The sequence below is a fragment of the Salmo trutta genome, chromosome 1 (genome assembly GCF_901001165.1).
Source record: "Salmo trutta chromosome 1, fSalTru1.1, whole genome shotgun sequence".
Classification (NCBI taxonomy): Eukaryota; Metazoa; Chordata; class Actinopteri; order Salmoniformes; family Salmonidae; genus Salmo; species Salmo trutta.
Window position 1 is genome coordinate 7283446 of NC_042957.1, and position 20138 is coordinate 7303583.

Genomic DNA, 20138 nt, shown 5'->3' on the forward strand with positions numbered 1-20138 from the left:
GCTGCATGGATATGCATTATCCTCTTTTGAACAGCTTTTCCCAATAAACCCTGATTTGAAGAGGGAGTGGTTACAGAAATTCATTGGGACAACACCTAGTAACACTATACACATTAAAAGGTGAAAGACTGTAGATAGGGTATCAGAATGAAAGTCAAGGCTAGAAGTTGTCTGTTTAAACTACTAGCACACAGCTCTGACACCCATACATACCCCACAAGACATGCCACCAGAGGTCTCTTCACAGTCCCCAAGTCCAGAACAGACTATGGGAGGCACAGTACGACATAGAGCCATGACTACATGGAACTCTATTCCACATCAAGTAACTGATGCAAGCAGTAGAAGATTTAAAACACAGATAAAAAACACCTTATGGAACAGCAGGGACTGAAGCAACACACAAAGGTACAGACACATGCATATGCACACAAACATTGTAATATTGTTGTATGGTGGTATTATACACCAGATATGTACAACGCAGAATGTAACTATGATGTACTGTTTTATCATGTAAGTGCCTTCATGTTTTTGTACCCCAGGCAGAGTAGCTGCTGCATCGGCATGAACTAACAGGGATCCCTAATAGTCACAGAACGTTACGGAATTCACGCTCTGAATGATCAGTATTTCTCTCTGAGCATCCAGAAACAATCACATCAGTCTGATTATTTACCATGAACTATTAAGATATGTACCGTCGACTTGAAAACACTCAGTAACTGCATTTTCAATCCGAGTCTGCATTGACGGTGAGGCACGGCCGCTGCCGTTTTGAAAAAAGGTGGAGCGACAATTGACTACTGTATGATGAATTTCTGGAATTAAATTGGTAATTAAACCTACGTACTGTCTGTACTACATGTGTATTTATGATCAAGGCAAGCTAGTGCAGTATGTCAGTGTGTACAAGCTATAGACAACATTGTAATAAGTAACGTTTTAATACTGAACGTTAAAAAAAATAAAATTGAATCTAGATCCATTACTAAGGACATCTTACAAACAGTGGCATAACTCTTTGTGGTAGTTTAACTTTATTCTCAAGTTCTGACATACAAAATGTCTTGGACGCTTTATTTAAAACTGTTTTCATTTGTTGTTTGCTGTTTCTTGTTCTTTTTCAATTAAGTACAAATACAACCCTCATATTGAACACAGAGAGAAAAAAAAAAAAAATGAATTTAACATTAAAAATAGTTATTTTCCAAACTATTCTCTAGGTTGTGTCGACGCTTCATTACAATACATTGTGAAAGGAAACGTGTATAATGCTTTATAGAAACAAAGAGTACAGATACAGACAACCACTCCGTTTAAACATTCAATACAAATGGGTTAATGGCGGTGTGCATCTAACCAACTGTTTAAACATTCAATACAAAACGGGTTAAATAATAACACAGCCTGCCACAATGTTTTCACCAGGCGTCTTAACTGAGGATAAAACACCTTTACTGCCACTACAAAAAACAAAATCACAATCTGATACCCCAAAAAAGAAAAATGGCGTTCAATAAAATAGTCACAGCATAAAACTAATCAAATCCCAAAAAGGTTACTTTACACGAACCCTACACTGAGATCAGAATGGTTCGACCCAAAACCTTAGCCAATCACATTCATAACCATCATGGAACGGGACTTGTATTCTCAACAGCTCATGATATCAGAGCTGACAACCAAAAGCCGGTAGAGGGGGAGTCACCACACAAGCGTTGAATGATAAAAAAAAATAATGTAATACCTTACCAAGAATTACATCCATTATTACAAATAAAAATACTAACCAAAACAAAACCCCAGAAGGTTTTAGACTTGATGCTCAAATTGAAAACGAAGCCCTCGTTGTGTTCACAGCGAGAGCCATGCTTTTATTGAGAACACCCACCATACAATAGTAGGTCAAAGGTCAGCTATGTCAGAAGAGAAGAGCGGGTTGGAGGGAGGAAAATTTGAGGGAAAATACAGGGACACCAGGCAAGAACCGCTGGGTAAAACAGTTCCTGCCCTGTTGTCTTACTATAACAGTGGGGTTAGTGTGTGTTCACATTTGTCTGAATGTGAGTATTTATGTACTAGGTGTGTGTTCATTTAAAAATGTGTATACTCCTGCGTTAGGTGTTCTCAATACTCAGTGGCGGCTGTCCGTAGACGGAGAGCGAGAGCCACGAGACCTGGAAGGAGACCTGGAAGGTGCACGCTGTGCAGGGGGAGGGGAGTGGGGGGAGGCAGACTTGCTGGGCTTGGAGGGTCGTTTAGAGGAGGAGGAAGAGGTCTCTTTGGCCCTGGGGGGTGGGGAGCCGGGAGCGGCACCACGGGGGGCTGGGGAGCCGCTGTGGGAACGAGAATGAGAGCGGTTGTAGTCCCTCTTAGGGGAGCGGGATTTGGGGGAGTGGGACCTGGAACGACGGGGGGTCCTGGAGCGGGACGGGGAACGATTACGAGAACGGGAGCGGGAACGAGAAGAGCTCTCAGAGCGGGAACGACTTCTTGAACCCCTGGAGAAGGGGAAAGAGAAAAAGGTGAAACCAACCATCTCATCACTTTACTGATAATGCATCCTGCCGTCCTCAGTTCCTTAGAGGAAACACTAGTAGAAACATCTAGAAGGGCTAATTCTCCAGACCACTCACCTCTTCTTTGCTGCCTCAATCAGCTTGATCTTCCTTCCATTGATCTCCTTGCCAGACAGCTTCTCAAGGGCGTTTTTCAGATCACTGTAAGAAGCGAACTCAACCACTCTGAAGACCGACAAAACAAAAAGGTCAGCAGAATACAACGGACATGGTTGGTTGAATGTAAAACGTTTTAGGAGTATATATGTGGATGGTGGCAAGTTTATACGTATAGAAAGAACACTATTTTATTATTCTTACCCTTCGTTGAGCTTGGGGCGGTGGGCGTCTGCAAACGTGACTTCCCCAGCCTGTCTCATGAAATCCTTCAGGTCCTACACAACAACAGGCTAAGTTAGGACCGGAACAGGACAACAGTCATCATAATGTATCATATTCACCAACGAGAGAAAAAGGTTAGATATCATAGGAGGAACTACAGAGACTAACAGAGACGACGAGAGGGGTCCAAGAACCTCAGATCACAGCAGAATTACTGGCTGCCTGGTCTGGCAACAAAGTCATTGTGTTAAAGTAGTTGTTCCAATTACCAGTTAGGTGTCTGTGTGCATGTTGATGTATGGGAAAAGCCAAATGGACAGAAAAACTGTTTGGAAATGTCACACACTTCCTTAAGAAACTCCTTTGCAGCAAGGCGAAAAGAGCTTGGCAAAAGGAAATGTGAATAAAACCTTCCCGGAAGTACATAGAAATGTACTCTCTAAATTGGGTCTGTAAAATGGAGGAAGCTAAAAAGACAAAAGATGTCAGGTTGGTCTAAAAATATCATCTTTGCATTAAAATGTATATTCTTGGACCCCACTCACTTTAAACAACTACATAGAACAGTCCATATAGAACATACTGAATGAGCAGTTGAGGAGCTGTGTTGAGCAGCATATTGAATAAGGTTGTCTCTTGCTAGCTAGGAGCCGAGGGCACAGGGCTCTCTGCCCCCTAACGCCTGGGACGGGTACCCTGTCTAGGGCTCGGCACCCCCCCTCAGTCTCAGTACAGAGGAAGAGAGGAAACCAATACCTGAGACCCCCCTTGGAGCGGGCCGCAGCAGGCTCTCCTAGTCCACCATACCATAACCACCTTGATCGCACCTCGTGATCCAACCTTGACCTCTCGTGACCTCGCTCAGCAGATTTTATCCACCTCTGGGCACCTCTCACGATGTGCGGACGGAATCACAGCACACGGAGGGAGGGGAGGGGGGGTAATGGGGGGGGGGGGGGGGTGTATGGATCGATTGAAGCCTCTCAAATTTACGAACCACCATGGATCAGACCAACACGCCAGCCACCATCATCATCAACACCATCATCGACTCTCTTTCCTCTCCTCTCTTTCTGCCCATCTGCCTCTCTGTTTGCGATTTCTCCCTCTCTGTCAGCACAGCGCTCCCGCCGTTGAACCCCCCCACCACCGGGGGGGGGGCAGCGAGTGCGAGCGAAGTGGTCGCCGGCCACGCCAGTGCTTCTAGAGCAGAGTGGGTAGTGGGACCCGGGGGGGTGGGACCTCACCCCCAACCAAGCGAGGGAGCACTCATACGACCAGCAGGAGGATACCAACTAGGAGTAGGCCGACTGGCACACTGGCTGGCACGACATGGCTCAACCCAGAGAGAGGGACCCTGATTGGGTTAACTCCACCATAAGAAGCGCTCTCGTCCATACGACACAACAGTCAGGCTGGCAAATAAAGGGGTGAAGAATTGGTTAAAATAAATAAAATAAAAAACAGACAAATTAGTTTGTTTTTCCTCTCTTTTTGTATCTAATCAAACTGTACTCTTTAGATGCAGCAAATATCTATGGCTGGTTATTTTCACTGGAAGCTCTCAGGAGAGAGCTAGATTGGCTATGTATTGAGAGCCCTTTATAATTCAATCATTTGTAAGAATAAATGAGACCAACAACACATTTGGTTAGTGCTGCTGATTTTCATATGCATGTGTTCTCAACCCATTAAATATTACTACATTCGCTCCAATACATGTAGGAAAAAAAAAACATGACTGAATTTCTTTACCTGGAGTGAACCAGGCAGTTGCCTTGAGATCATTACTAGTGAAGATAAGGTATAAAGCTGAGCATTGTCACTCTCTCCCTCTGATTACTCAGCACCTGGTGTTGTACGGTAGATGAGCAGACACGCCCAGGTGAGGAACTCACCTGCCAGCTGACGCGAGATGACAGGTTCTCCACGATGAGACGGTTCTCCGTACGCATCGGTGGGGGGTTCCTACTGTGGTGGGAGAGAGAGAAAAGTATGAAAACCTTGCAGATAATCCACAACCGTGGTTCCATAACAGTGGGCTAAAACCCATTGGCGAGTCATCCACAGCTAGTTCCTTCCTTCTAGCTGAAACTTGGATTTGATCCTGACTAGTAGCCTATTACCTTTTGCTGTAGTGGGAGAGAGAACACGAGCACCTCAAAGTGCTGATCTAGGATCAGTCCCCCCCCCCCCCCCCCCCCCTGTCCATTCATTATAGTTTGACACGCCGATTCAGATTTTATATGTATACAGACCCATGATTCTGACTCGAAATAACAGAGCTATCAAATAGTTCAACTGGGATTAGAATCAATGACATAAAGAACAGCGTTTCCCCTCCTAGATAAGGTTGGATTTATATCCATTGCACATTTCCCGAAAGGTACCTTGTATAGACAGAATGTTGAATAAACTGTCATTTCAACTTACGCTGACGGCTGTCCACTTGGTTGGTTGGTCCTTATGGAAATTTGAGACAAAATATCCACAGGAAAGTATTATTAAAACATACTTTTTTTTATTTTTTAATGCTGGTACTGCCGTCCATATTTATATCACCTGGCATATGCATGCACCGTATGTATGCATTTACATTGTGTATGCGTGCCTCAGGGGATGAACAAACAAACCATGAAAGCCAAACACAGAAAGCAGAGTTTTGAAGTTGGTTTAATAATATTTTTTTCCTTGGGGATATTTTGTCTAAAATTTCCACTTGTAAAAGGGACTGTACAGTCTTCTGGAATCTATTTGTTTAGAGACTAGTGTAGAAAGTCCACACTGGGAATTGTAAGAGAGGCTAGCTGATAATATTTAAGTCCATGTACCTCCGACTATCCTGGGAGCCACGGCCATAGCGATCTGGGAAGCGGCCTCCTCCTCCTCCTCCTCCACCTCCTCCTCTGTCACCACCACGTCCCCGCCCACCACGCAGGCGCACACGAGCATGCTCAATGGTCACCCTGAGAGAGAGAGAGAGAGAGAGAATGAGGCCTTAAGACACATAACAGGTTATGGAAGGCTGTTATAATAACCCAGGCCTATTTATTGATATGTGAGCCAACATGGTGATGTGTAAATGTCAATCATGAACAGAGATGCTGCTTTACCTCTCATTGCAGAGCTCCTTGCCATCCAACTCATAAACTGCATCCTCAGCATCCCTAGGATCATCAAACTCCTGGAGAACAGATTATAACATTCAGACTATCTATTCTAGACCTCTCTACAAAGGTTTTCTAAACCATGTAGCTAGTAAGTGGAGTTCGTAATTGAGGGTACAGCTATGTGCGTCATTGTGTGTATACTGACCCCCGAAAACAAAAGCCTGTATGCACGTCCACACTTAGCCAAGACCTAACTGCCTCCTTAACCTAGGGCTAAGAACAATGGAGTGTTAAAACACATTGTGTAGGTGTGTGTACTGACCACAAAACCAAAGCCCCTCTTCAGGTCGATGTCTCGGATGCGACCGTATCCTTTGAAGAATCTCTCCACGTCCTTCTCTCTGGCGGACGGGTTCAACCGGCCGACGAATATGCGGCAGCCACTCATTCTGGCTGTAGGATGTCTATCCGAAAGAAAAACAGTGAATAAAATGTGAAGAAAAATCCCTAAGATGACACATTTTGAAACTAAAAACCACTATGTGTTAGGAATGTTGTTAGAACGTCGTGGCAGTTCAACTCAAGACAGCATAAATATTTTTCTGCGTAGTTTTAACATTACACCCACATCATTAGCAATGTTAGCTAACTAGAATTATACAGTACACAAATTGGAGTATTTAAATAAAAAAGGTATACACGTTCTTTTAGATAAATAAACGTTATAAGCCGCGTAGTCCTGTATAGTCAGCTGTATAGTCGTGACCTTAAACGTTAGCTGCGACACAGTCATTGTGCATTTTTTTTTTGAGGCCTTGTGATCGCGTTTGCAAACGCAAGCTAAACAAAGCTAACGCTAACTAGCTTGTTTACAACATCGTTTCCGACTGGCAATACTAGTGCAATAATGCATTAACATTAGTTACGTCCATTTAAATTGTACAAACGTTAATGTTAATATACCTTTGTTGGAGTTTTTTTTAATTTTTTTTCCTTCGGAGGGATTGTCTTGCTGCTTACTGCCTCTTCAAAACAACGAGAAGGACACAAAATGGAGTCCGTATTCTCTCGGCTTTTCAATGACACGTTGCAGTACTATCTAGCAGCCGCTAGATGTCACCCAGCCACAAGGTTCACAATCTACATAAAACCCATGGTCGTCACAGTACAGGGTGAAAATGGCATGGCTCTTTACTGTTCGTAAGATACGCAACTAGCTAGTTAGTATCATGATAATATATATATATATGACTGACGTTAGACACACATTTTGCCCTACTATCAGGTGGGGTTATCTTGGAGTGTCCTTGAGGTCACAGTGGGTAGGCCTTCAAGCATCTGTTCCTCGACAGGCCTTTCACTCATATGTTTACTACACATAGATAGGTATATCAATCTTTTAGTCTGCTTACTTATTACTACATTACTATTATTATGTCAGTCTTTGGGCCGCTGAATAAAAACCCTTTTAACACAGATTTGACCTATTTTAGGCATAAATTCAGCTGTTCTTAAACCGTGTATTCTTCTCTGCTTCCTTACGAAGTCAGGCGGCATGTAGCCTAGTGGTTAGAGCGTTGGGCCAGTAAGTGAAAAGGTTGCTGGCTCGAATCCCCGAGCTGAAAAGGTAAAAATCTGTCATTCTGCCCCTGAACAAGGCAGTGAACCCACTGTTCCTAGGCTGTCATTGAAAATAAGAATTTGTTCTAAACTGACTTGCCTGGTTAAATAATTTTTAAAAACATGGAGGCTACAGGTCAGAATCCTCTTATAAAGTAGAGGTCCAACCGTTCAGTTTTGCCAAATCAATAAAAAAGGCCACAACGTTCATCTATTTTATGTTCTACAACCTTTTTGAGTAACGAAATGCAATGTTTGCCTGGAACTATCTGGGTGAAACCATGTTCAGCTGCATTTTAATTTGTAGTAGAATACCCCTGGCCTGCATTCTTTTTCAGTATAGAAATGTTAATATTGCTTGCCTCCCAAATTGCTCTATATTCCCTACAGTGCACTACTTTTGACCAGGATCAATAGGCTCTGGTCAAAAGTAGTGCACTTTATAGGGAATGGGGTGCCATTTTCGGACACAACCAATATGATTTTCAATGTATAAAACCAACAACAAAATCAGGTCTCACACATTTCAAAAGAAAGCTTTAATTAGAAATAGTTATATACACACATGGTAGAATTAAATTAAACTTTATACAAATATTAAAATACTATCTTCACGCCCATTGCAATGTACAGAGGAAAACCAAAACATCAAAATGCAGAATCAAGAGATGGACATTATTTTCTTTTGTCATTTTCTAGGAAAACAACACCGTAGAACAGGGGTCTGGACGCCAGAAAAATGGTTCAAAACTTCTTTTTTTTACACTTCAATGCAACATTTACAATTTCTTACAGACAGAAAAAAAAAGTATTTGTTTTAGGTGCTTAGGCTTTTGAATACCACAGTTGCTGAAGAAGCCTTGGGGAGGACAGAGAGAAGAGGATGGACTTTCTTTAAAATCACATCCAAAAACAAAAATAAAACACATTGAAAAATACACAAGACAGTTGTATGACTAGTAAAGTCAAAAGTAAGGCCACTGGGAAACACTGAAGACGTTTCAACATCGTAAAGCAGGTAAAGATGGAGGAATCTTGCGATGCAATTACAAACAAAATCTAAGTAATGAAAGGCAACATTCTCTGCTTGCGTTTATGAAGTAATTGACAATGACAGGTGGACAGACAGTCACAAAAAAAAAAATATATATATATATAATAATTGAATGTGGAAAAAGTAGTTCAAACAGCCAAATCAGACCCTGTCTGAAACGAATGGGCTAGGGTGACGAGCTCAACTCCCAAATGCTTATGAACTGCTTTCATCACATACCAGAGAAAAAATTAAAGCTGTGCTCATTCAAATTTGAACTGAACATTTAAAACAAACATTTAAAACAAAAGAAAAATGGTTGTTTACAATGCGCTGGTTTTGAGCAAGGATTTTCAGCTTTTTAAAGATGCAGATCTACAAGGTTACTAACAGTTTTGAAGCAACTCTGCAGAAAATGGACGATATTCCAGTCCTTGTGAACCCAACCTGGCCACACACACCCCCCCCACACACACACACACACAATAAATAGATTGGAAAAACAAATATATATTACCCAATGCGCAGTCACCAAACACAAAAATCAACATGTTTTCGTCATGAAAAAATACAAACTCCCCCGCTTTGAACAAAACAACAGAACAAGGCCTTAGTTAATTTGACATTATAGCGTAACCCTCTTCATTCATGAAACAGTCATGATGTATTGTTCAGTTCCATGGTCAAATACACACACACACACACACACACACACACACACACACACACACACACACACACACACACACACACACACGTCTAGAAGATACTGTAGCCACTAAAACAGAACAACAGCCCAGATAGTCACATCAACGTGGGAGCAGAAAGACATAACAGATATCGGTTGTTGTGATGAACAGAAAAAAGGCAAGCATGTCATTAATCTTCTTATCAAGATACAGTACTGTCTGGGCAAGCCTGTCTGTTTAGAACCTGCTGCTGGCTCTGGTGACGTGCTCAATCCATCCCATGTGCATTGTCTTCTGACAGGTGGCCTCACTCCTACGAAACACTAGACAAAAGTGGCGCTGTTTGACCCAAGACAATGCCCTACTTGGAGACGCCAGAGTGGCAGCAGAGTTGGAGAGGGACTTCATGCTTAGCTTCATTCAGAGGGGTTACCGCGTGGGCAGCAGGACGTCATCGTAGTGAGAGAGAGAGAGAGAACATGCAGCATACGCCAGCGAACAAAGCCCAGGACCAAACCAAGACAGTCCTCACTGAAGAGAGATACTCTTTATCTCATTAGAGTAAGGAGATGCACAAGTTCAAATCTGTATCCACAGTCATCATCACCATCAGAAGCAGTGATAAAAACATCATTATGTTTTCCACTAACCTTGCAGTTGGAGATAAAGCCTTTGGGAGTGTGGTTGATTAGGTGCAGGCCTAGAGAGACGTGTGTTCTGTGTAACAGAGATATACATAAATGGCTCTGCTGTGTACATAGTGAGACAGACAGACAGTACCAAACCTGGACTCTGTTGTGTACATAGTAAGACAGACAGACAGTACCAAACCTGGACTCTGCTGTGTACATAGTAAGACACAGACAGTACCAAACCTGGACTCTGTTGTGTACATAGTAAGACAGACAGACAGTACCAAACCTGGACTCTGCTGTGTACATAGTAAGACACAGACAGTACCAAACCTGGACTCTGCTGTGTACATAGTAAGACACAGACAGTACCAAACCTGGACTCTGCTGTGTACATAGTAAGACACAGACAGTACCAAACCTGGACTCTGCTGTGTACATAGTAAGACACAGACAGTACCAAACCTGGACTCTGCTGTGTACATAGTAAGACACAGACAGTACCAAACCTGGACTCTGCTGTGTACATAGTAAGACACAGACAGTACCAAACCTGGACTCTGCTGTGTACACAGTGAGACAGACAGACAGTACCTAACCTGGACTCTGCTGTGTACACAGTGACACAGACAGACAGTACCAAACCTGGACTCTGCTGTGTACATAGTGACACAGACAGTACCAAACCTGGACTCTGCTGTGTACACAGTGACACAGACAGACAGTACCAAACCTGGACTCTGCTGTGTACATAGTGACACAGACAGTACCAAACCTGGACTCTGCTGTGTACACAGTAACACAGACAGACAGTACCAAACCTGGACTCTGAGTATGTATGCTTTTATACATATGTATCTATATTCAGCTGAAACCACTTGATGCCTGCCTGTCTGCCTGTGTTGTGGTCCATTCTGAAGCTGAGGGGACCAGTAGGTATTAAGGGCTCGTTAGTTCCCAGTAAGAGAGAAAGGGAGCAGTCTTGTCTTTTCTGCACATGGGTGGTAGTTTAGAGATCATTGCAGAAGGGGTAGCCAGGACATGGGGAGAGGATACTGGTGATGGAAATGGTTTGTCTAATTTCTGTGCATGGTTGGTAATAGTTGGGGGTGAAGTTGGACTCTGCTCTTGTCTTTGAGCCGTGTGAGAAGTTGCAGAAGTGGAGGGAGGTTGAGTTTCTTTGACATGATTCCTGTTTTTGCTACGCTGGGTAATTTTGTAGTTCTGTGGTTCAGAGCTGTAGGGTAGGGTGGTATAGTTCAGGTAGAAGGCCCCAGCAGAAGCCTCAGTGTTTCCTGGTCAGAGCTGTAGGGTAGGGTGGTATAGTTCAGGTAGAAGGCCCCAGCAGAAGCCTCAGTGTTTCCTGGTCAGCTGTAGGGTAGGGTGGTATAGTTCAGGTAGAAGGCCCCAGCAGAAGCCTCAGTGTTTCCTGGTCAGCTGTAAGGGGGAATGGTGCTTTTGCAGGGGCTTCAGGCTTCCTTTAACAGGGGGATATCTGGAGAGATAGAGATCATAGCATCAGGCTACATACAGTATGTATAAACGCAGGTAGAAGTAAAGATGGGATGAGAGTCCAGTCACAATGTTTAACGGCCAACGCTAAGCCTTGGACAGTTGAGGACATTACCTACCATCAGAGAAGTCGTCTACGGAGGTGACAGAAAGCAGGCTGTGCTGGTCGCTGCTCTCGGAGTCTCTACGTCTAGCCAGAGTGACCAGGGGCGCGATACCACCACACGCACCTCCTCCGTGCTCCGTAACCCACGACGACGAAGAGGAGGAGGAGCAGGAGGGGGCCTGGTGGACTAGTACGGTCTCTGCGCGACGGGAGGATGAAGGGGAGGAGGAGGAGGTGGAGGGGAGGCACAGCTCTCTGTGATGGTGGGACTGAGACCTACTGCTGGGCCCCTCGGCCCCCTGGGGCCCCGCAGACAGGACAATCTGGACCCGGGACTCTGGAGGCGGTGGGAGGGAGGCACCTCCGCTACCGTAAACTGCCTCCTCATAGGAGGGGAGGGCCACCTGGAGCCCCTCCACCACCATGGAGGCTGGCTGGCCTGATACACCCTGCTCACGCCTGGAGAGAGGGGGGGGAATAAAATGTAAGAGAAAGAATGAGTGTATGAGAGAGGGGGGGGGGAGAAGAGAGAGCTTTAGGTTATTGCATGCCGCCCAGTATTTCTGGTGGTGTGGTGCTGCGTGATGTTCCTGTCCTAACAGAGCCCTGTGTAGACTAGAGGTGGTTGTGGAACTCATCATAGACGGGCTAATCTGAAAACAAGGCTCCCCAAATTCTATCAGCATATCGGTTGTGCTAGCAGGGCGGGCAAAACCCTAGACCACTGTTATTCTAACTTCCGCGACGCATATAAGGCCCTCCCACGCCCCCCTTTTGGAAAAGCTGACCACGACTCCATTTTGTTGCTCCCGGCCTATAGACAGAAGCTAAAACAGGAAGCTCCTGCCCTCAGGTCTGTTCAACGCTGGTCCGACCAATCGGATTCCACGCTTCAAGATTGCTTCGATCACGTGGACTGGGATATGTTCCGCATTGCTGCGAACCACAACATTGATGAATATGCTGACTAGGTGTGCGAGTTTATTAGCAAGTGCATCAGTGATGTTGTACCCACAGCAACTATTAAAACCTTCCCCAACCAGAAACCGTGGATTGATGGCAGCATTTGCGGCAATACTGAAAGCGCAAACCATTGCTTTTAATCAGGGCAAGGTGACCGGAAACATGACCGAATACAAACAGTGTAGCTATTCCCTCCGCAAGGCAATCAAACAAGCTAAGCATCAGTACAGAGACAAAGTGGAGTCACAATTCAACGGCTCAGACACGAGAGGTATGTGGCAGGGTCTACAGTCAATCACGGACTACAAAAGAAAAACCAGCCCCGTCGCGGATCACGATGCCTTGCTCCCAGACAGACTAAACAACTTCTTTGCTCGCTTTGAGGACAATACAGTGCCACTGACATGGCCCGCTACCAAAACCTGTGGACTCTCCTTCACTGCAGCCAACGTGAGTAAAACATTTAAACGTGTTAACCCTCGCAAGGCTGCAGGCCCAGACGGCATCCCCGGCCGCATCCTCAGAGTATGCGCAGACCAGCTGGCTTGTGTGTTTACAGACATATTCAATCAATCCTTATCCCAGTCTGCTGTCCCCACATGCTTCAAGAGGGCCACCATTGTTCCTGTTCCCAAGAAAGCGAAGGTAACTGAGCTAAATGACTATCGCCCTGTAGCACTCACTTCCGTCATCATGAAGTGCTTTGAGAGACTAGTCAAGGATCATATCACCTCCACCCTACCTGACACCCTAGACCCACTCCAATTTGCTTACCGCCCCAATAGGTCCACAGACGACGCAATCGCCATCACACTGCACACTGCCCTAACCCATCTGGACAAGAGGAATACCTATGTAAGAATGCTGTTCATCGATTACAGCTCAACATTTAACACCATAGTACCCTCCAATCTCGTCATTAAGCTCGAGACCCTGGGTCTCGACCCCGCCCTGTGCAACTGGGTCCTGGACTTCCTGACGGGCCGCCCCCAGGTGGTGAGGGTAGGTAACAACATCTCAACCCCGCTGATCCTCAACACTGGGGCCCCACAAGGGTGCGTTCTCAGCCATCTCCTGTATTCCCTGTTCACCCACGACTGCGTGGCCATGCACGCCTCCAACTCAATCATCAAGTTTGCAGACGACACTACAGTGGTAGGCTTGATTACCAACAACGACGAGACGGCCTACAGGGATGAGGTGAGGGCACTCGGAGTGTGGTGTCAGGAAAATAACCTCGCACTCAATGTCAACAAAACAAAGGAGATGATCGTGAACTTCAGGAAACAGCAGAGGGAGCAGCCCCTATCCACATTGACGGGACAGTAGTGGAGAAGGTGGAAAGTTATAAGTTCCTCGGCATACACATCACGGACAAACTGAAATGGTCCACCCACACAGACAGCGTGGTGAAGAAGGAGCAGCAGCGCCTCTTCAACCTCAGGAGGCTGAAGAAATTTGGCTTGTCACCAAAAACACTCAAACTTTTAGAGATGCACAATCAAGAGCATCCTGTCGGGCTGTATCGCCGCCTGGTACGGCAGCTGCTCCGCCCATAACCGTAAGGCTCTCCAGAGGGTAGTGAGGTCTGCACAACGCATCACCGGGGGCAAGCTACCTGCCCTCCAGGACACCTACACCACCCGATGTCACAGGAAGGCCAAAAAGATCATCAAGGACAACAACCACCCAAGCCACTGCCTGTTCACCCCGCTATCATCCAGAAGGCGAGGTCAGTATAGGTGCATCAAAGCTGGAACCGAGAGACTGAAAAACAGCTTCTATCTCAAGGCCATCAGACTGTTAAACAGCCATCACTAACATTGAGTGGCTGCTGCCAACATACTGACTCAACTCAAGCCACTTTAATAATGGGAAAATTGATGTAATCAATTTATCACTTGCCACTTTATATTATTTATATTAGATAATGTTTCATAACCTACATTACTCATCTCATATGTATATACTGTACTCCATACCATCTATTACATCTTGCCTGTGCCGTTCGGCCATCACTCATTTATATATTTTTATGTACATATTCGTATTCATTCCTTTACACTTGTGTGTATAAGGTGTTGTTGTGAAATTGTTAGGTTAGATGACTTGTTAGATATTACTGCATGGTCGGCACTAAAAGCACAAGCATTTCGCTACACTTGCATTAACACCTGCTAATCATGTGTATGTGACAAATAAATTTGATTTGATGGCGCCATGCCTCACGGCCCCCCCAGGCCTCACAGCCCCGACAACCCCCCAGGCCTGACAGCCCCCCAGACCTGACAACACAATCAACAGAGCTGCCTACTAACATTAGATCTAATGAGTGCTGACTGTTAAAATCACAGGACCAGAGACAACTGCTCAGCATCTGACCGTAAGGCGCTACAGATGGTAGTGCGTACGGCCCAGTACATCACTGGGGCCAAGCTTCCTGCCATCCAGGACCTACAGTTGAAGTCGGAAGTTTACATACACTTAGGTTGGAGTCATTAAAACTCGTATTTCAACCACTCCACAAATTTCTTGTTAAGAAGCCACTGCTCCAAAACCTCCATAAAAAAGCCAGACTACGGTTTGCAACTGCACATGGGGACAAAGATTGTACTTTTTGGAGAAATGTCCTCTGGTCTGATGAAACAAAAATAGAACTGTTTGGCCATAATGACCATCGTTATGTTTGGAGGAAAAAGGGGGAAGCTCGCAAGCTGAAGAACACCATCCCAACCATGAAGCACTGGGGTGGCAGCATCATGTTGTGGGGATGCTTTGCTGCAGGAGGGACTGGTGCACTTCACAAAATAGATGGTATCATGACGGAGGAAAATTATGTGGAAGCAACATCTCAAGACATCAGTCAGGAAGTTAAAGCTTGGTCACAAATGGGTCTTCCAAATGGACAATGACCCCAAGCATACTTCCAAACTTGTGGTAAAAATGGCTTAAGGACAACAAAGTCAAGGTATTGGAGTGGCCATCACAAAGCCCTGCCCTCAATCCTATAGAAAATTTGTGGGCAGAACTGAAAAATTGTGTGAGAGCAAGGAGGCCTACAAACCTGATTCAGTTACACCAGCTCTGTCAAGAGGAATGGGCCAAAATTCACCCAACTTATTGTGGGACGCTTGTGGAAGGCTACCCGAAACGTTTGACTCAAGTTAAACAATTTAAAGGCAATGCTACCACATACTATGTAAACTTCTGACCCACTGGGAATGTGATGAAATAAATAAAAGCTGAAATAAATGATTCTCTCTTCTGACATTTCACATTCTTAAAATAAAAGTGGTGATCCTAACTAACGTAAGACAGGGAATTTTTACTTGGATTAAATGTCAGGAATTGTGAAAAACTGAATTTAAACGTATTTGGCTAAGGTATATGTAAACTTCTGACTTCAACTGTATATACTAGGCGGTGTCAGAGGAAAGTCCATCAAATTGTCAGAGACTCCAGTCACCCAAGTCCTAGACTTTTCTCTGCTACCGCACGGCAAGAGATACCGGAGCTCCAAGTCTAGGACCAAAAGGCTCCTTAACAGCCATAAGACTACTGAACAATTCATCAAATGGCCACCGGACTATTTACGTTGACTCCTCCCCCCCCCTCCTCCATTGGTTTTGTACACTGCTGCTACTCGCTGTTTATTATCTATGCATAGTCACTTCACCCCTAAATACATGAACAAATGACCTCTACTAACCTGTACCCCCGCACACTGACTTGGTACCGGTACCCCCTGTATATAGCCTTGTCATTGTTATGTTATTGTGTTACTTTGAATAATTTTTTACTTTAGTTTATTTGGTAAATATTTTCTTAACTCTTCTTGAACTGCATTGTTGGTTAAGGGCTTGTAAGTAAGCATTTCACGGTAAAGTCTACACTTGTATTCAGCGCATGTGATAAATAAAGTTTGATTTGAGTATGGTTGTTAGTTAACTGGTGAACTATTTCTACTGCAGCTTTCACTTTGACAGTATTTTCATTTGCTTGGTCTGTTAACTTGTAAAACCAGTTACATTTTAACTTCACCAAACTGGATCTGACTGGCCCGAAATGTGAGCAAAATACACATGCAGAGGTAAAGGTGTGTGTGTGTGTGTGTGTGTGTGTACCTGCTGTGGTGGAAGGACTTGAGTTTGGGCTGCAGCAGAACAAACAGCACCACCAACAGCAGGAGGAGGGCCACAGAGGAGGCTGTGGACGCTACGATGGACAGCGCTGGCATCGCCAACGGAGACCGCAGCTCCTTATCTGAGACAGAGAGAGACAGAGACAGAGAAAAAGATGGAGGGGAGAGGTTTAGGATTGTTTTGGCAGAACAAATATCTACTTCTGTCATGCAATACAGCATTGTGAAATTGAATTTAATTAAGAGAGGGAGACAGGAGACAGCCAGGAGACAGCCAGGAGACAGCCAGGAGACAGCCAGGAGACAGCCAGGAGACAGCCAGGAGACAGCCAGGAGACAGCCAGGAGACAGCATCCACTGGACGATACTTTTTACACATTTTGTAAACCAACTGAAGGGTTCCTCAACGTTCTACTGAGACAACGAGCTCTTAGTCTGACTCAGACAACTAGATATGGATGCTGGCCTACTACACTGCATACAGTAGGATGTGATGGGATGAGGGGTGTGGGGGGTATGAAGGGTGAGGGTTATGAGGTGAGGGGTGAATGAGGGGTATGAAGTGAGGGGTGAGGGGGGTATGAGGGGTGAGAGGGATGAGGGGTATGAGGTGAGGGTTGAGAGGTATGAGGGGTGAGGGTTGAGAGGTATGATGGGTGAGGGTTGAGGGGTATGAGGTGAGGGTTGAGGGGTATGAGGTGAGGGGTGAGGGGTATGAGGTGAGGGTTGAGGGGTATGAGGGGTGAATGAGGGGTGAGGGGTATGAGGGGTATGAGGTGAGGGTTGAGAGGTTTGAGGTGAGGGTTGAGGGGTTTGAGGTGAGGGTTGAGGGGTATGAGGTGAGGGGTATGAGGGGTGAGGGGTATGAGGTGAGGGTTGAGGGGTATGAGGGGTGAATGAGGGGTGAGGGGTATGAGGTGAGGGTTGAGGGGTATGATGGGTGAGGGTTGAGGGGTATGAGGTGAGGGTTGAGGGGTGAGGGGTATGAGGTGAGGGGTATGAGGGGTGAGGGGTATGAGGTGAGGGTTGAGGGGTATGAGGGGTGAATGAGGGGTGAGGGGTATGAGGTGAGGGTTGAGGGGTATGATGGGTGAGGGTTGAGGGGTATGAGGTGAGGGTTGAGGGGTGAGGGGTATGAGGTGAGGGGTATGAGGGGTGAGGGGTTTGAGGTGAGGGTTGAGGGGTATGAGGTGAGGGGTATGAGGTGAGGGGTATGAGGTGAGGGTTGAGGGGTATGAGGTGAGGGTTAAGGGGTGAGGGGTATGAGGTGAGGGGTATGAGGGGTGAGGGGTATGAGGTGAGGGTTGAGGGGTATGAGGGGTGAATGAGGGGGTGAGGGGTATGAGGTGAGGGTTGAGGGGTATGATGGGTGAGGGTTGAGGGGTATGAGGTGAGGGTTGAGGGTGAGGGGTATGAGGGTGAGGGTGAGGGGTATGAGGGGTGAGGGGTATGAGGTGAGGGTTGAGGGGTATGAGGGGTGAATGAGGGGTGAGGGGTATGAGGTGAGGGTTGAGGGGTATGATGGGTGAGGGTTGAGGGGTATGAGGTGAGGGTTGAGGGGTGAGGGGTATGAGGTGAGGGGTATGAGGGGTGAGGGGTTTGAGGTGAGGGTTGAGGGGTATGAGGTGAGGGGTATGAGGTGAGGGGTATGAGGTGAGGGTTGAGGGGTGAGAGGAGAGATGATCTTACCTTGGCTGAGGCGGCAGGTGATCTGCAAGGGTGCGTCCCACTCCCCATTCTGACAGGTGAGGAACTTGTAGTCCCCCTTCAGAGCGTAGCCCTCGTCACAGAAGTACTCTATCACGGTCTTCTGGGTGAGGCGGGGGCAGGGGGACGGGTGGCACCTGTACCCTCCGTTCTCTGGCTCCGTGGGGGGGGGACACACTGGAGGAGAGAGGAGCAGGAAAGATGGAGACAGAGAGATAGAGGGAGAGCGGTAGAGAGAGAGAGAGAGAGAGCGAGGTAGAGAGAGAGAGAGAGAGAGAGAGAGCGCGAGGTAGAGAGAGAGAGAGAGAGAGAGAGAGCGCGAGGTAGAGAGAGAGCGAGAGAGCGAGGTAGAGCGAGAGCGAGAAAGAGAACGAGAGAGCGAGGTAGAGAGCGAGGTAGAGAGAGAGCGAGAGAGAGAGAGGTATTTGTATTTATTATGGATCCCCATTAGTTCCTGCCAAAGCAGCAGCTACTCTTCCTGGGGTCTGGCAGAATTAAGGCAGTTTATACAATTTTAAAACATTACAATGATTCACAACACACTGTGTGCCCTCAGGCCCCTACTCCACTACCACATATCTACAGTACTAAATCCATGTGTATGTATAGTGCGTATGTGTGCGCCAATGTTTGTGTTGCTTCAGTCCCCGCAGTTTCATAAGGTGTTTTGTATCTGTTTTTTAAATCTAATTTTACTACTTGCGTCAGTTACTTGATGTGGAACAGAGTTCCATGTAGTCATGGCTCTATGTAGTACTGTGTGCCTCCCATAGTCTGTTCTGGACTTGGGGACTGTGAAGAGACCTCTGGTGGCATGTCTTGTGGGGTATGTATGGGTGTCTGAGCTGTGTGCCAGTAGTTTAGACAGACAGCTCGGTGCATTCAACATGTCAATACCTCTCATAAATACAAGCAGTGATGAAGTCAATCTCTCCTCCACTTTCAGCCAGGAGAGATTGACATGCATATTATTAATGTTAGCTCTCTGTGTACATCCAAGGACCAGCCATGCTGCCCTGTTCTGAGCCAGCCGTGCTGCCCTGTTCTGAGCCAGCCGTGCAGCCCTGTTCTGAGCCAGTCGTGCTGCCCTGTTCTGAGACAATTGCAATTGTCCTAAGTCCCTCTTTGTGGCACCTAACCACACGACTGAACAATAGTCAAGGTGCGACAAAACTAGGGCCTGTAGGACCTGCCTTGTTGATAGTGTTGTTAAGAAGGCAGAGCATCGCTTTATTACAGACAGACTTCTCCCCATCTTAGCTACTACTGCATCAATATGTTTTGACCATGACAGTTTACAATCTAGTGTTACTGCAAGCAGTTTAGTCATCTCAACATGCTCAATTTCCACATTATTTATTACAAGATTTAGTTTAGGTTTAGGTTTTAGTGAATGTTTTGTTCCAAATACAAAGCTTTTAGTTTTAGAACTATTTAGGCCTAACTTATTCCTTGCCACCCACTCTGAAACCAACTGCAGCTCTTTGTTGAGTGTTGCAGTCATTTCAGTCACTGTAGTAGCTGTATATAGTGTTGAGTCATCCGCATACATAGACAGCAAGGGGCCTAAACAGCTACCCTGGGGAATTCCTGCTCCTACTTGGATTATGTTGTTTGAGAGGCTTCCACTAAAGAACACCCTCTGTGTTCTGTTAGACAAGTAACTCTTTATCCACATTATAGCAGGGGGAGTAAAGCCATAACACATCAGTTTTTCCAGCA

The 20138-nt window shown here is 45.8% G+C and overlaps 2 protein-coding genes across 3 annotated transcripts in view; both read right to left on the reverse strand.

Annotated features, from left to right (window-relative positions):
• Window positions 1-1021: 1021 nt before the first annotated feature.
• Window positions 1022-7120, reverse strand: srsf5b (serine and arginine rich splicing factor 5b). 2 transcript variants are annotated; one of them, XM_029703023.1, is made up of 9 exons: window positions 6977-7120; window positions 6336-6477; window positions 6017-6087; window positions 5735-5869; window positions 5337-5366; window positions 4802-4874; window positions 2883-2956; window positions 2640-2747; window positions 1022-2504 (listed from the first exon to the last, which is right to left on the reverse strand). In XM_029703023.1, exons 2-9 carry the CDS (start codon window positions 6459-6461, stop codon window positions 2138-2140), a joined length of 984 nt encoding a protein of 327 aa, XP_029558883.1. In that variant the 5' UTR covers window positions 6462-6477; window positions 6977-7120; the 3' UTR covers window positions 1022-2137. The 2 variants fall into 2 exon arrangements, with proteins under 2 accessions (XP_029558883.1, XP_029558968.1); XM_029703108.1 differs by lacking the exon at window positions 5337-5366 and having other exon boundaries at window positions 6977-7119.
• A 1033-nt stretch (window positions 7121-8153) lies between these two features.
• Window positions 8154-20138, reverse strand: part of susd6 (sushi domain containing 6) — a 66742-nt gene continuing 54757 nt past the window's right edge. The window contains exons 4-7 of the mRNA XM_029703237.1: window positions 18399-18593; window positions 16693-16831; window positions 11619-12064; window positions 8154-11482 (exon numbers count right to left, since the gene is read on the reverse strand). Coding sequence (XP_029559097.1) covers window positions 11457-11482; window positions 11619-12064; window positions 16693-16831; window positions 18399-18593 — 806 coding nt within the window. The 3' untranslated portion in view covers window positions 8154-11456. The remainder of the gene's footprint in view (window positions 11483-11618; window positions 12065-16692; window positions 16832-18398; window positions 18594-20138) is intronic.